Raw genomic sequence first — 16,700 nt, forward strand, 5'->3', positions numbered from 1 at the left:
CTGGTTTGGGTATGATCTTGACAAGTGACCTTTCGCTGGTTTCACAACTAGAGACAGGCGTGTTATGAAGCAGTCCTTTGAATGGATCGTGTCAAAACCTTTCTGTACTCCTGAGGACCTGGCCAGAACGCAATCAAATCTACTTTGCTTTCCGTACACCAAAATTTAGGCATGAACCAGTCCTTTGCTGTTCAAGACGGGGGAAAATCTCATTTGAATTCAAGTCTGAGCCAGCCACTGAAATATGAAAATGTACAAATCGGGACCGAGAATGGGAAGAAGGGCATATGTTCATTCCCTGCATTTGGCATTATTTGCAGATCGACTGATGACGAAACTGTTGGAGCGCTGACAAAATAGACTGCTGAATGTCACGGCTATTTCGTAACAAGACAGCGGACACAAATGAAAATGTGTATGTTTGAATTGGGTTTCATGTACCTTCGAGTGGAGACCCGGTCAAAAAGTCTGGTGCTATGAATAAAAATCGAAATGAAAAATCATTGTCTTTTTCGTGGATCTAAATTCAGCACAGCTTTGAGCAGTCATAAGGACGAAAACTCAAGTCATCATGTGACAATGATCGGAGCAAAGTCATTTGGTTTGCCCTTACCTATTTGTTTCGAACATTGAATCGATTGAGTCATTTGAGCATCGCCGGCGCCAACCCTTTCCTGTCTATAGTGTAATGCAAAAAAAATGTCGCTAAGGAATTATTAAAGAATGACCTTAAATCTTCACAGACTTCAGATATTCTACTCAAAACAAGTGCTGACTCAAAATGTCATTGAGTTGGGTTGTTATGGGAATAAAATCACCTACATTATTTTTGGTGAAGAACTCTACAAGTGAGGGCCCGGGATGATTAGTTTTACAAGCAAGGATAAACCAAGGGCACTAAAGCAAGGAAACGCCACTTTTTTGTGATCACCAAACCTTTCCCACCAGTAAACTTTTGCTGCTGAAATTTTTGAATGTCAATTATTGGCATAATTATTCACGCAAATATGTGATTAATATCATTTTCGTAACCATTGATGGTATGTGCTTAAAACCAGGCATGGAAATATACTTAAAATGACTTTAAACATGTCTTAAAGTACAACTGAAAAGTGCTCATTAGTACTTCTTGATAAAGCAAGAATTTGCTCTAAACACAATCAGTCAATACTCTTTTGGTGATAATATTATTTGTAGAAATTTGTTTCAGAAACATCTTGACCAAATTTCAAGTAATTTGACGCGTTTGTTATGAAACTATGGTTCTCACTCTGGAATGGCCCTCAATCCAAAAGTAGACATACTGTAGCTCTGAGCAACATATTGTTCTTTAAACTCATTTGGATGCTTCATAATCATGGAATAATAATTTTAAGAGGCATATCACCTGTTTAATCTGACTATTTTGGTATTTTAGATGCGTTTGCAAGAAAAACAATTTATTGGAGTCCAAAGTTCAAGTTGAGATCTAGTCTACTGTACCTTGGTGTTACTCTGTGCCCCCTAAATAATGCCTGTCTTTTATGCAAACTTCCTAATAAGTATAAATTTAAACTCTACAAAAGGATAACTCAATCATTTTCCCCAATGCCTGATGTTTTTTGTCAAATTCATGGATTAAAACAAAAGTATCAACTGTCCATCCCAGATATTCTAATATGTTAACATTTATGTACGTACGTACATGCACTTTTATTGCCTACTCCATACATTTCTTTGATATTTTGTCAGTGTAGGTTCCTCATCAATTAATCAAATGATTCTTGTTGATTTTCTATCTATGCGTGTTTTTGAGCCAGTTTTACGCAATACTTAGCTGATTTGAAAGACAATTTGATTATTTTTGATTGATTTGATGTTCATGGGTATTTCATTTATTCTTCTGACTTTCAAAATTAGTTCAGAAATATTCAGTATATGGACGGAGTTGTATATCAAGATCATTATTTAATTAAAAAACACTTTCATGTTCTATGTTGTACGGATAATCTTGTTTTATTGGTGCTAGAGTTAATTTCTTGATTCAACGCAATGGCCTAAGTTGGCGGTCAGGGGAAAGCCGTGTCGTTTCCTCTCTTTAGAGTCCCTGGATAAACATAATTTGCAAACTGAACTTGAAAAAACAGATAGTGTACCGCAGATACAATACATATGTAGTGTTTAGTGTTGCTCACCTGAACAAACAATGAATGAAATATTATAGTTGCCACTTAAATACCCAGAACCACCTTGACACTATTCAGAATTAGGAAAGCACATTTTTGATGAACAATTTTTGTTTTAATACTTAATAGATATCACCCAAAATCATGAGGACTTAATATATGTTTCGAAAATTGAAAGTAAAATCAATACCTGGTTGAAAGCTAATTAAGAATAATTGGTTTTCTCACTTCGCACGTTAGACATGTCAGAATGAGGGCAATCCCACACTTCCAACAAAATTAAATCCATTTGCAAGCACGGTTAGATTAATTATTTAATGAACGGAGCCAAACAGGGCCATTTGCAAGTTCTGGTTGTACTTCAAATTAAGGGATCAAAAAGGCGACATAGAAGGCCAACCAAATTTCGAATAAGAAGTTAGGTGAGACACTTGGTTGGTTAGTCCAAAGCTCAGCGAAATAACTCTCCAAGAACTCGAGATATTAGATTGGAATGTCATTAATAGCTCTCATACCCACTTCCAGCCATGGCGAAACTCAAAGAAACTGTTCCCAAGGATCACATGTTGACCCACGTGGTTTAGAGACTGTTATTCATTCAAAGTAAAGAGCAATCTGTTGAGCAATTCAATCAATTCAATAGGAACTATCAAAAGCCAGTTTGAACCTGGAACCCAAAAGAATTCCAGTAATTTGCATTTGCGTACTGGGTAAAAAATCAGGCTCAACTTCAAACAATAATCAGGATCTTTTATCTCGCTTTTTGATGGCCATTTATTTGGACCAGCCAGCAAAAAGCCGATCGTGTTCCTGAAAGTGAACGCTGCAAGCCGTAAAATCTAGTGATTGATCTTTTGACAGAAGCCAGATTTTCTGTTGAAATGAGAAAGTATACTAACAACAAAAACAAAATCATTTGTGAAAGCCCCATTCACATTTCTGGCAAGATTTTGTTACTTATCTTCCAATCTCGCTTGATACACATTTATCCTAAAAAAAAAAAATTAAATGCTAAAGTTGCCTTCTTCTCTGGGATTGTCTTACTGATGATGCATGAATTGAGCGGAAAATCAATGCCTTTCTATTTTTCAACAATGATGGTTGTTCTCATTGATTATTCTTTACATTTACCTCGTATTTATCTACATCAATCGAAACAAGACAGGGAAGTTCGGTTCCATGTCAGGATGGGATCAATTGCCAAATGGAAGAAGGCTACAGTGTAATTTGGAGGCTTGCATTGTAGCTTTTGTTTTGCGTTCGACTTGACAAACTTGATTATCTTCCTGACATTTATTAAAACCGGGATACGCTTGTAAAAATCTGGGGTTTACGTCTAGGTATGGGCTCCCCCGAGACTTGATAACCAACATGCTAGCCAAAGCATGAAATTGAAAAACTTTTCTTTTCATTATCTTAACTGCATTTCAACTTTAACATATCGTTTAATTGAAATGAAACATGAAAATGAAATTTGCAATATCATGTTAACATCACGGTGCTGTAATACCTTTCAAAGTATCCAATTTTCTCAACATTTTCTGCTTTCCCATTTCATGCACTGAAAGGCAAATGTGCAGGAAAACTGATTGCACAATTTGTAGTGAACTTCTTCTAAATTCGCATTGACAGCAAAAGTCATGTACTGATGAAGAACGAGATATTCTATTCTGGCAAACCTATAAGGCATGTAATTCGCTAAAAGAATATGGATTCGACTAGAGCAGCCCTAGATTCGGCAATCTTTCTGTCTTGCAGGGTAGGCTCTACTCATACCCAACAAACTCTTCATCAAAGTAAATCCGTCTTTCCGAAAGGAACTTATCACGCAACCCCGATCTCTCCCGAATTATCCAAGATTTGTACTGCGGAAGGCGATCTTCTCCGATTTCTCTGCTTTGGGTTCTCTGTCTATTTGTCTCAAGGGGAACTCGAGTCTTTTGCCGGCTTATTCAACAACCAAGAGAACTTTTGGATGCAACTCCCTTCAGTCCGTCAGTTGTCAAACTCACTTACAAGTCTGAGGACTTCAGTTGCGAAGTAGTTCTCCCAGAGGTTGATGAGGGCAAAATAACATGGTTGACCAGCAACAGGTGGTGAATCTTGACATCATTTGCACGTACTCTCAGCGAATTTGAGAGCTACAACAACAAGGAGAGGCATCAGAAAAATTTGCTTCAGCGCAATTTTGGTTGCCCATCAGTCACTGTTCCTGTTTGGACAAGGTAAGAAACTGTTTTTTTTTTCTATCCAAGAGTAATGTGTTTCAAGCTGGAATGTCAGCCTTTTAGCTTCATGACCCTCGGTTAAGGCTCTCATCATGACTAAAAAGATACACAAGCAAAATAATAGCCGCTTAGCTAGGTGACATGCCGCTTTAAGTCTTGGAACCACAGCTCCTTTAAAACTCGTTCCCGATTTTGGGTTTTCATTTCTGATCCTTTTTCGTTTCATTGGAAGCCCTAATAAAGGTTCTTAAAGCTAAATAGCTGATTTTCCGGTTCGAATGTCATCACCACTGTACAGCTGTCACTTTTCTTCAAGCCTTGATGACCGGTTTGGCACGAGTGGTGAATTAGGATCAGTGCCGCGGGGATTATAATTTTTCATCAATAGCTTAATTGAAGGCAAACTCAATTAAAATTGACATAGAAAGCAATGATTGAATGTACACAAGTGGAAAAATTTCAAGATACCAACTAACAAGAATACCTACACATATGGTCTTTGCAGTGACAAACTAGTTGCGTATTGCAAAAATGGGTTCTAAAGTTGAACGACTCCTTTTTTTTCGCACAGTTCGTGGTACAACCTAACATCGACTTTGTTAAGTTTTAGACAACACATAACTGTGCTTTGGACTTGGTTATCTTATAGAGCTTGACACTTTTTGTACAAAGCTGACGGCAACTTTGGACATCATGTGACGGGAGCAGTTGCAACAGCGGTTGTAACTCATATCTAAAAAGCCCAAACGTAAAACACGCTTTTAGTCTTATACTTAGGTACTGGAACCACTAATGTATTTATAACCATATTGACCCAAAAGTGACATATTCTACGCAATGACATACATGTATGGGTGTTCTTTGTTGTGAAAACACCTTTTTGACACCTTGCGGTGAGTGCATGCATGATTACAGTATGGGCTAGGGCCCTGTATTTAGATACAGGGCACTTTTATGGTCTAAAGTTGATGTTGTTTGAAGGCTATTTCTGAAGAAGTAAGGAAGGAAAATTCAAAGGGGTAAAAGTTGTCGTGTCTAGGGAATGGTTCAAATGGTATTAATTGCCCATTTAATGTGCTCAGACTTTTGGGGGTTCCTCATTTCTTGAGGCGTATGATTAATATAGAGGAGAGTTTAAAATTAGGACTCCAAATTTGCCCTTCTCCATTGCGGCACTTACGCTCCACATATATGTTACTTGGAAACTTTTTTGTGATCTTTTTATACTTTTGAAGGTAATTATTAGACTTGTTTCTAATTTTTAATATAAGAAAAATACTAAAGACGACCATAGTTTTGGTTATTTCAGGGAAAACAAGGTTTCCTGTTTGACGAATGCTTTCCTGTCTAGAAACATCTTGAACCTTGTCTCAATGTACACAGGGGAATTCTGATCTGTCTTTTCCCGTACCCGGGACATAATCTCCATGATAACACTAAGCTTACAACCAAGGATAATCTTTTGTCAAGATATGCTCATCCACTAAATGATTCAGTATTTTCCCCTACCAAATTTTCATGCTACTTATTCCTTTTCAGGCATCACTCGGCAAATAGTCTCCGGCAAGATGTCCAATCTTCCTTTGTTTGAAGTGATAGTCCACGGATTTCTCATCTGCATTGTGAGCATTATTGGCTTGTTGGGCAACATCATTTGTTTGGCGGTGCTCAGCAAGGACGCCATGAGGAACAGTATCAACTGTCTCCTCATGGGCGTGGCCATCATTGATTTGGTCCTAATCACCTCAGCCGGGGTCCTCTTTAGTCTGCCAACCTTAGAGACGTTTCTCGTGGAGCACCACGGAGTCTCTTACGGTTGGCTTGATTTGTATCGCTTCACCCCCTTGGTTTATCCCATGGCCATGACAGCCCAAACTGCCTCAGTGTACTTGACCGTGGCCATTGCCTTTGAGAGATACATCGTTGTGTGTCGACCTTTCCTCTCCAGACAAGTGTGTACCTTGGGGCGGTCTCAACGATGCGTGGTGGCCATCATCATCTGTTCATTGCTTTACAACATCACTCGCTTCTTCGAGTATGAGCTTGTTCAAGATACTGTGGATTGGGACGGAAATACTACCTTGGTCTATCTGAGGAGCTCAGAGATGCGTGAGAATCCACTGTATGTGAAGATCTACATCAACTGGATGTACATGGTGTTTATGTACATGCTTCCATTCTCAATCTTGTTGTTCTTGAACCTCCGGATTGGATGGGAGCTGCGCCGAGCTCGTTTGGCCCGGATTCACATGACCAGTGCGCAGAAGAATGAGGAAGGGTGTGCCATCATGCTAATCATAGTGGTCATGATCTTCATGTTGTTTAATGCGCCCGCAATGGTGTCCAATATCATTGAAGCGTTTGGCTTCGAAGCAGTTGAGCTCACGCAGGTTTCAAATCTTCTTGTGGTGGTGAACTCATCAGTCAACATATTCGTGTATAACATTTTCAGTCGCAAATTCAGACAGATATGCTTCGGTTTGTTGACCTGTGGTAGGAATCCGCCTCTGTCACGCGTTCCTAGTGGACAAGATCCTGGGCGTAATGATCCTAAGACCAGTTTGCGGAGACTGGCCAAATTACAAACTTTGAATGCTCACGATGTGATTGCTCGTGCTCAAATCTCCACATCGAGTGCTTCCAAAGACAACTATGTTCAAAGTGTGAGTGTGGAGACCATAGGAACCGGAACTCAATCGTACCGTGGGGTATTAACACGATTAAGCTCGTACTCCATCTAGAAATCGAGAGCTTTTCATTTTCGGCTCAAGCTCTGTCGAAAATGCAATACAACAACAGATTAGAAGTGAGGACCTCCATTGCTAACATTATTTGTCAGAACCTCATCGTCGTGTAATCCAGTATTTCATTAAAGGCATATCGAAATAACTTCATGGAAAAAAATAAAACACTCGTTATTTTCACGTATGACACCGCACGAAAGAATTTTAATCAAAATGAACGTTTTCCAGGTGTAATTTTGTTGATAAATGCCTCTGCTTTCCGTGGAACCTTACTCCCGAGTACTCTTATGCGGGCTGGTTTAGAATTCAGCGAATTGAGAAGTACTTTCCGAGGGCTGGATTTGGTCCACTTGTTGTTCCACTCCATCTTTAGCTGTTTCCAAGGGCGAGAATAGGTTGTCGCATATCTCGTGAACAATTTTCGAGGCTCTCCTTATATCTTCGAGCGAGAGAAGAGTCGAGCAAGTCAAACGGATGCTCACTGGAGGCAAATGAGCTTCCGCATCTTCCAAGTAGCTGGCCATCACCAAAGCGATGCCCTCCTCTCTGGCCTAGAAATCAAGACGGATGTCGAACGTGGAAAGTGCTTGCTTAAGAAAGATCGAATTGAGGAAAACGTCTCGTCTAGTATTGATGCGAAACAGGAAGGCAAGTTAAAGGTTTCCCCTGACGGGACATGGGGAGGATTTACACTGATTGATGAGATGGCTGATGGGCGCTACTAGATCAATTTCTTTGGGTGTAGTACCCCATTAAGAGGGTACAATTTCATCGTCAAGCCCCGAAAGTAAACTCTGTTTGATCTTCCCAAAGAGTACAAAGATCAAATTGAAAACGTTCCTTGTTTGAGATGTGAAATAAACTTTTGGTCGGATCTGTATCAAAATGCTTGAGGTTTAAAGTACACTGCTCTTTGCTGGTCATTACACGTGAAGTTTTCGTGGTAAAATAGCAATGAATTCCAGGGGTTGCCAGACTATTTGAAATCACATACCCATTATTCAGTGCAAAAAAGAACTGAATGAGTATGTCATAAAACACACAGAGTTTCTTTATCCAGGGTGGTTGAAATTAGCGGATAATTTCGAATTTGCCATTAAAAACCAAAACGATCAAGAATTTAGACGAAATTTACGCATGATTGTTTGAACCAAGACCATCCGTTAAGGTTCCGTACAAACAAATCATACCACAAATTCTGCTATGAAAGAGACAAACGAATTCAGAAAAGCCGCTATAAGTCGCCTCTCCGCGATTAAGTAAACAGTAATAGTATAAATGAGTATCTTTTTTATGTTTGTTTAATTATTTTTTAGTTTGAAATTTGCATTACTTTAACAGTTTGTCAATTTTTTAACTAATTTATTGCCGTTATTTCCGGCCCCCCTGTAAAATTTGGACAGAAATTGCAAAGTGTACAGTGTTTTGTGGTTTCCGGATTAATGGCATTTCCATGGAAGCCAAAATCATGTCATGGGTTAGAACTTGTGCAACACACTCATGAATCTATAATGAGATATAATCTGTGCAAGAATTTACCTCTAACTAGATTTAATGACGACTAATCAATTTTGGATTTTCGAAATTACCAGAGATAGAGTATCTAAAGATCTACCTAGCACCAAATAAACTGCACACTTTTCAGGCATAACCCTAAGCTTGCGAACAGAAGTAGATATTCAAATCAGAATAAGGGTTGCCTGAGGGATGAAGTGCTTTTAAAATCAAAGTACATTAGCCTCATATTTGTTCAATCGTTGGTTTGTAAGTTTAGGTTGATAAAATCCCTATAATATTGAAAAAACATCAAACCGGAAATGATTTAATCAACGTCAGCTGTAACAGAAAGCTACTCAAAAAGTTGTTTCCAATGGCTTAAAGATATGATGTGATTGAATTTTGATTTTGAAAGTACACGTACTTCGTATTGACAAAACTTCGATTCGTTTGAGAGCAGATCATAAGATTGGGCAAATTTTAATCAACCAAAAATTACAAAAACTGTTTACCCATTCACGTCCTCTTCAAATATCGGCTCAACCGAGCTCATTTGATATTTTTTTCCAGACTTACGCAACATGCAGTAAGACCCTGCTCGAATCTCTCGATGAAATTACATGATGTTGGGTCGCCCATTCGCTGATCAGTCTCCCCAACTTGAAGGAAATTTGTCAAAAATTCCCCCTCCGCAGTTCTCCCCTCGAACAAGTCAGGGTTTGACTTGTTCGATTGACTTCCATAGAATCAGATTTGTCCTCCACATGTCCCCCCCCAAAAGACCTAAATGAACCTGCTTTCCAACTTTTTATTTGCCTCGAGAACTTGCCCTGGACGTACCTTAGTAATAATGGAAGCCATCACAGCTTTGTCCTCTTCCCGATTTCCACGTGAGCTCTCGAGTCTTAAATGTTTGACGGGTGAGAATCGCTCTCCTACCAATTTCAACCCAAGGAGATCCTCGAATCCATTGTGCATCTCCTCAGCCTTCTCACGGAGTTGTTGGAACATCCCAAGATCCTGTTCCATGAGCTCAATGGCCTTGAAGGCCCCAGCTGCCAACATGGGTGGCAATGAAGCCGAAAAACAGTACCCTAAAGTAACAAGACGACATTGGCTTCATGTGACAGATTCCCGACGGGGATGAAAGACAACAGGATGCCAACTTGACAAAGATTGAACTTGGAACATACTTATTCTTATTTCACCAAGCACCTTTCCGGATCCTAATTAGATCATTATCATACCCAGGAAAAGGGTTTGCCGGGATTTCCGAAAAAATCCGAGTGAATTCAAGCATATGCTACTCATAGTTTGAGGTCTTGGTCACCATTAGGAATGTATGGTTTAAGATTTCCAAAAGGAAATGACGATGGCAATGGGGATATGACCATGTGGTGATTGAAAGTTGTTCCTAAGGACAACTAGATTCGTTCTTTATATGGAAAAATTAACCCTTTATCTGCTACACGTGTTTTAGAGGCCTTTTATCACAGGCAAAATTTTGAAGCATTGTACCAAACCAAGTTTACGATCCCGATTTTAAAGTACAAATCTTCAGCTCTTTTGAGTTCAGGAGGAAACATGAAATGCACATCTTAGGCAAAAGGTACCTTTCAAGCATTTTAGAAAGTCTTTTTCAAATCTGTTTTCTTTTTCATCCACTCAAAATGTTTGACTGTATCCGGAAAATGAATTGAAATAGAACAGAGCAAGGTTCTAGAGAAAAGATAATGAGCATGTAGCAACGTTTCAAAACAGTTTTGCTCTAAACATGTATGTATTCCCAAGAACTCGCATCTCGCGGACTAATGAAGCCAAAAAAGCCCACATTTACTAACTCAAGTTGCATGGAATAACTCCAACTGCTACTTCACTTAATACATAGTTCAACGTATTCGATGATAACGCTCAATTGGCCTCTTTTTGATCAGCTAAGTTTGAGGGCTTCCAAAGCACATCATTGGACAAGAAAGGGGCACAGAGTACTCTATCGAGGAACTTCCATCATGAAGAATGTCTAGCTTTTCTTCTGTTAGGCGACCTCCACGTTGCATTCAATGTTTGTACTTGGCACCCGAAACTCTTGGAGAACTTTCTTACCAAACAAAACATTTAGAATGAATAAAAACATGTTACTGAATGATGGGATGAACTAGATCGTCAATTACCTAACCCAGCCAGGGTTTGATGTTCCACGACGTAAGTGGTGCCCACACAAAATCCTCCAATCGACCCAATCGCATATTCTAATGTGGCCATGATGAGATCGATATCGTCCATCTGAAAGTCAAGCAAGTGAAGAAAAGTTCAAAGGGGAACAGAATGGCAATGGGTTTATTCACTCACTGAAATATTCTTGTACTCCGTGATCCCTCGTCCATGCTCGCCAATGGTCCCAAAGGACACTGATTCGTCAATGAAGAGTCGCAACTTGTATTGGCGTTTCAAAGCCAACATCGGCTCAATATTGCACAGAGTGCCGGTATTCATGTAAATCCCTTCCACAATCAGGAACCGGCGACTCACTTTGGCTTGTTTGGGATGCTAAAAGAAATACAGAACCGGATCCTATTAGTCCAAATTGGTTTTTTTTCGACTCTGGGGATTTCAACCCGCATGTAATATGTTTCTTCTCAAATCCGAAGACGTTTTCATCTTGCTTAGTGGCATGAATGTCAAGACCAATTATGACGATAGTGATAAACATTATATTACCACCCACCTTTTTGTCTTCATTTGCTTGTTGCTCCAGCAACTGTCTCAAGTGATCCACATCGTTGTGTCTGAAGTACTTGATCTTGCTTCGGGATGCATCCAGACCTTTTTGGATGGCAAAATTAACGCACTCATCCCTAGAAAATGGAAATTACTCAGCAAATAAGGCTACCCAGAACAGCTATGTAATGATTCAACAACTCCTTACACGAAGATAATATCTCCTTTCTTGGCATAAGCCGGAATGGCACTCGCGATGGTGGAGAATCCATAAGAATATAACACGGCTTGTTCGGCGCCTAAAAACGAGGCCAATTTTTCCTCCAAATAGACGTGGATATCTACGGAAGAAGATAAATATGAAATAACTTCCAGATTGCCCAGCAACCCAAATGAATACTATGAACCTACCCGCAGTGCCATAAAATGCTCGAGGACCGCAAGATCCCACCCCAAATTTTCGGATACACTCTATGGCCGATTTCTCCACGATCTCATTGCCCGCGAAGCCCAAATAGTTATGTGTGGCCAAATTCAAACAATCTCGGCCATCGATATTGATGTGCTTTCCCGGCTGCAAATAAACAGACAGACACTTATTGACCCCACACTGTAATCAATTTTCTTGCCGATGTAGGCGTTACCTTTCCATCCACGACTGGGACGTGAAGGGCGGGGTGATTCGGGTCAACTTCGGGGACCAGAGGTTCCGGGGTCCATTCGGCCAAGAGCTCTTCCTCCTCTTCCTTGGTCAGCTTCTCGGCTCGAAGACGTTTGTTTCGATTGGAAACCCGGCGAACCAGGAGCCAAACCACCCAGGATATCAGAAATCCTTCTAATATCAGATGATAAGAGGGAACCTAAAGTGACAACAGATATGTAATTCGAGCCTATAATATTTTATGTTGTGTGCGACCCAAAGGTTAATTGGAATCGTTGCCGACTAAATCAGGCTCTTTCTTCGCTTGCTGGCTTGGTTACGTGATGCGGGGGGAGGGGGGGGCGATTTAAGAGCTAATCCGGGTAACCTTTAAATTTGGCGGGTGAAGGATTTAGGTTGTTAAGGAGTCTTCGAGAGTGCTTGAAGACATTCTAATGAGACCATATGAATGTTTTCGTAATCTTCTCTATGACACTACAAGTTCGAGGAGCTCTCAATCCTTTTCTATTCTTTGTACAGTACACGACTACGTAAAATCAAGTACCAAATTGACATGGATCCGCCTTTACTTATTGGGCAATCCCTTACGTGCGTCATCAAAAAATTATCATAAAATCCCCCCAAATGATAACTAGATTAGTTAGTTATCCAAAGCATTGGTTAGCCATTGCACATTGCTCGGAACAAATGGATTCGTATAAATTACGAGGACGTGGGAAAACCGCACACTCTTAGCAAATGAGACAAATCTTGACAACGAATAAGCAATTTGGCGAACAGTTTTTGCTCCATTAGAATTGCTGCCAACTATGCATTGAAAATCTTATATGCCCTTTTCAAGATAGGCAGTTTTAACTTGGATCTTTTTACCAATGCTTCAGATCTTACCTGAGACTCGTACAATACTTGGTCATCAAATATTTTGGAGCTCATTTGGATCTCAATCTTCTTAAAACAGTAAAAGCTAAGTCTGTACATACGATATTGTTCTGGATCAAACTAAATCTAAGAGATTTTGTTTTCCCATCTACCCACTCTACTTTATTGGTAGACCAAATTTCGTATCATTTCTGCGCAATATTTGATGTTAGGGGTAATGCGGGGGCTCAGTCGTGGGGATCGTTAACGTCATCGATCCGATGCTTTTTACCAAGTGAATCTTTAAGTAAAAGGAGCATTTTTGATCGAATATTTTTGATTGTTTGAGAAGAAAAGCACAGATTTGTAGAACAAAAATCCTATAAACTTCATGTTAACAACTATTGGACACTGATTAGTAGACCTCGAAAAAAAGTTGCCTTTTTGACCGAAACATTTCTTTTGTTTCAAGATGAGAAAATGTGGAAAAAGTTGTTGTGAAAATGTGAAAAAAAAGTTGTCAATAATACTCAGAAAAGGTGTGAAAATGCAAAACATTGTAATTATGCAAAAAGAATTGTCGCAATGGGAAAAAGGTCGTTTTCAGCCCCGTCTAGCCTCTTTGGTGCATTTTTATTTCTTAAAAAATCTAGATACACAACTGCATGTACAAGTATATCCAATAAGTTTCTTTATTATACGGTATTTACAAGATATTCCCATTTTTTATTTACAATGTTTGACATTAGGATACGTTTTCAATTGATATGGATGTTATGGTAAACCATTGATTCTCTTCTGGAGCGTAGTATTATTGCATGGGGCTCTTGTTCACAAAATAATTTTGGGTTTTTGACTGGAACAAACTCATAACTGCAGGGATAGCTCAACCGAAGCTTTCTTTTTTTTTGGAGCACTCCGGATGGAATATATCCTTATTCTGTGATATTTGGATGTTCCTTTACATTCTTCAATATATTGATGAGGTTGCCAGTTAAATTTTGACATTTATTGGGAAAATCTCCAACAAACCAGGGTTTCTCAAGTCAATAGGGTGAGCGTAATCGGGAAAACCAAACCCAAATGATTCACTCTCAAGTGTTCGACTCGTTGTGACTACAAAGTGTACGTACATGAGACCCATTTGAAGCTCAGATAATCAGGTATCATGTATCGATTTTCATATGATCAATTTCTTACGATTTGGTTCTGTGGAGTTCTTAAAAGAATGGGCTGGATTAAGACAACTCAATTTCCCCTTGAAAGGGGTGAAACAGAACAATCATGAATTGAAACATGACGTTTCATTAATAGGAGCGCAATCAAAACTTAGTCAGGGAGCAAATTACACTTGAACTTATTAATTCCCAAATGTCGAAAAGAATGCTTAATTGCGTTTAGACTCGATTATAGCAGAACTCAAATCGAACCAATTAAAAATGAACCTTGTTCGACATATAAAATTCCTAAGAATTAGGAACATGGAATGGCTTCAGCTCAGGGTAGACAGGAACTACCAAATAGAGTGAAAAGAGGTTTATTTGAAGTAACTAGGGAGACGTGGACAAAGCAGCTACTGGTACATCGTACGAAACATCACTTGTCAGTTCTGCCAATAACTGATCCATATATCATTCATGGTTTTGCCGTGGCAAACAAAACATAATGGCAATGCATTGTCATGAAGCGGAACATATGATAAGCGTTATCAGGCAACTTATTTTAGTTTTATCAAAAGAGGAATAGACGGAAAAAAGCGAATGCTACTCAAGGCAAGGACGTTTATGTTTCTTACTTCATAAGTGTCTTTGAGCACGTTTTTGCCTCTTACTTCGCTGTCCAAGACGATTGGATTGTTATTGATTTATTCAATGTTCATGTTTAGCTCATTTAATCTATTTATTTTTTAAATAAATACGAAAATATTTTGTACAAGAGTAGAGTTCTGCATCAAAAAGATCATAATTTACTACACAAATACTTAAATGAACTACGAGGCACGGGCATTTTCTTTCGGTAATTTCCATTCTTGGTTGGAGAAGAAAAGCCGTGTCCTTTCCTCTCTTTCGAGTCCATGTACAAAGTCGCACAATCCCAATTTCATGTCTTGCTAACTTGGATTGGCTATAAGAAATTATTGTTCGATAATCTCATCGACGTATTTCATTATAATAAAGAATTAATTTGATTATCAATTAATTTTTGAATTGATTAAAGAGATGTCTGTCTGCCGATGTTGTAGAAGGTCATGTTCTTGGAAATAAGGTTGGTGGTTGATTTATCCAGCGAGACCTTTAACTAAAAGGAGTGGACATCTGCGGTGCTAGGCCGATTTACTTTTTGTCAAAGCTCTTAGACGGATGCATCAATGAAAACAGGCAGGAAGATACTGTAATTTGAGGCCAAACTTCACACCTTTTACTATTTTCATAAAAACCTATACCTAAACTTTATACTGTTTACTACATAAACCAGAAACCTTCGATATTTTCAGTGAAAGTAAGATAGCTCAAAATGTTATCACAAACCATTTTTCTTCTGCTTTAAATTGCTTTTTCATACCGCTTGATAGCATCGCCTGTAACTTTTGTGGCGCTAAAATATTGTTATCACGAAGTGGCCTATCTTCGGCAATAGCTTTGTCCAACCCTTCGGTTAAAAGTATCCTTGATTTATCATGCAATTTTGACTTTTAGTCTTAAAAAGGCTTTGGGAAGAATTCAATCTCATATTATGCTGTAAAAGAATTCAAACCTTGACCAAAGAACCTTTACTTATGTCCGTAAATATCATTCTAACTTGTGAATCCGCAAGTTTCTAAGAGCTGTACGAACCAAAATAATGACCTTTCCCAAACTCCAAGCATATCTTATGGCATTCTTTGTTCTCATTCCATATACTTTCTCAATCCATGATCTTCCACTGTATAGGTATATCTGCCAATCACTTCCAACTGCGGTCGGCTCACCTGTGAGAAAGTGACCGCAAAATCCACGCACTGTCGCCACATAGACTCAGGATGGTCCGCATCCAAATCCAGAGGAGTCTCACTCCGGGGAGATGGATTCCCACCCGCCATTATCACTCTCACACCCAAAGCCCAGGAAACCGCTCTACAAGTGGAGAAGGCACCGCCCAACTTTGTTGACCGTCGTCCTTCTGATTTTTCAACACGTGACTCACTAATGTCCACTAATCTCGAACTTCAAGTCCAGTGGAGTGGCTGAATAAAGTGTTGGTGGACTGCATATGTGTGAGTGAGCTGCTCAGTTTAGTCTGGGTGAATGTTATGTGAATGCACATGTGCACAGCCCCGTCAAGGCGAATGAAGAGGGCATAGAAGAGGATAAACGTTACTACTACAGATTCTGGGAGAACAGGGTCAAGTGGGGCTTGAAAATGGTTCTTGGACACTGGGCAGGTGGTTTAAACCATGGAAAGAGGCCCGTATGTACCTGGATGTGGGTTCAAATGCTTATGAGAATAAGGACAGGGGGACGATGGCATTGATTAGCTGAGATTAACCAGAGGTTAAGCTTTCTTCTCTGGCAAATCTCTACGACCACTTGTTTACATAGAGTGAGGCTGAGGTTGCGAGATATGCTTTAATAGCATTGCGAGGGTAATGTCAGTAATGTCACAGGACAGAATTTCAAAACTGCTTTTTTTTAACTTTACGTTGACAGATTGACTTTGAGCGATGATTTAGATGAGTCATTTCTTTTGTGGTTCGAAGCGGACATATCATGAGAGCTTACAGGTGACAAAAATTCAGTTCGTACATGTTCGGATGTACGAGCGTACCATTATAGTTACAGTATAGTTTTTT

The 16,700-nt window shown here is 39.3% G+C and overlaps 2 protein-coding genes across 2 annotated transcripts; one reads left to right on the top strand and one right to left on the bottom strand.

Moving 5' to 3' along the window:
* Window positions 1-3,488: 3,488 nt before the first annotated feature.
* On the top strand, window positions 3,489-7,208 carry LOC131880643 (FMRFamide receptor-like). The gene is made up of 2 exons (XM_059227320.1): window positions 3,489-4,390; window positions 5,933-7,208. Exon 2 carries the CDS (start codon window positions 5,962-5,964, stop codon window positions 7,132-7,134), a length of 1,173 nt encoding a protein of 390 aa, XP_059083303.1. The 5' UTR covers window positions 3,489-4,390; window positions 5,933-5,961; the 3' UTR covers window positions 7,135-7,208.
* Window positions 7,209-7,283: 75 nt separating this feature from the next.
* Window positions 7,284-16,454, bottom strand: LOC131880641 (serine palmitoyltransferase 1-like). The gene is made up of 9 exons (XM_059227319.1): window positions 15,840-16,454; window positions 11,997-12,212; window positions 11,764-11,926; window positions 11,561-11,693; window positions 11,360-11,489; window positions 10,984-11,181; window positions 10,806-10,917; window positions 9,475-9,728; window positions 7,284-7,688 (listed from the first exon to the last, which is right to left on the bottom strand). Exons 1-9 carry the CDS (start codon window positions 15,948-15,950, stop codon window positions 7,437-7,439), a joined length of 1,569 nt encoding a protein of 522 aa, XP_059083302.1. The 5' UTR covers window positions 15,951-16,454; the 3' UTR covers window positions 7,284-7,436.
* Window positions 16,455-16,700: the final 246 nt, after the last annotated feature.

The sequence above is a fragment of the Tigriopus californicus genome, chromosome 5 (assembly GCF_007210705.1).
Source record: "Tigriopus californicus strain San Diego chromosome 5, Tcal_SD_v2.1, whole genome shotgun sequence".
Taxonomy (NCBI): Eukaryota; Metazoa; Arthropoda; class Copepoda; order Harpacticoida; family Harpacticidae; genus Tigriopus; species Tigriopus californicus.

What these genes read in the sequence shown, in the direction of transcription:
- LOC131880643 (XM_059227320.1), top strand. Translation starts at nt 5,962, where the DNA reads ATGTCCAATCTTCCTTTGTTTGAAGTGATAGTCCACGGATTTCTCATC.
- LOC131880641 (XM_059227319.1), bottom strand. Translation starts at nt 15,950, where the DNA reads ATGGCGGGTGGGAATCCATCTCCCCGGAGTGAGACTCCTCTGGATTTG. An exon ending in CGGAGTACAAGAATATTTCA is followed by an intron (nt 10,918 to 10,983) that starts GTGAGTGAATAA and finishes CTTGACTTTCAG; the next exon opens with ATGGACGATATCGATCTCAT. An exon ending in TCAAACCCTGGCTGGGTTAG is followed by an intron (nt 9,729 to 10,805) that starts GTAATTGACGAT and finishes TTGTTACTTTAG; the next exon opens with GGTACTGTTTTTCGGCTTCA.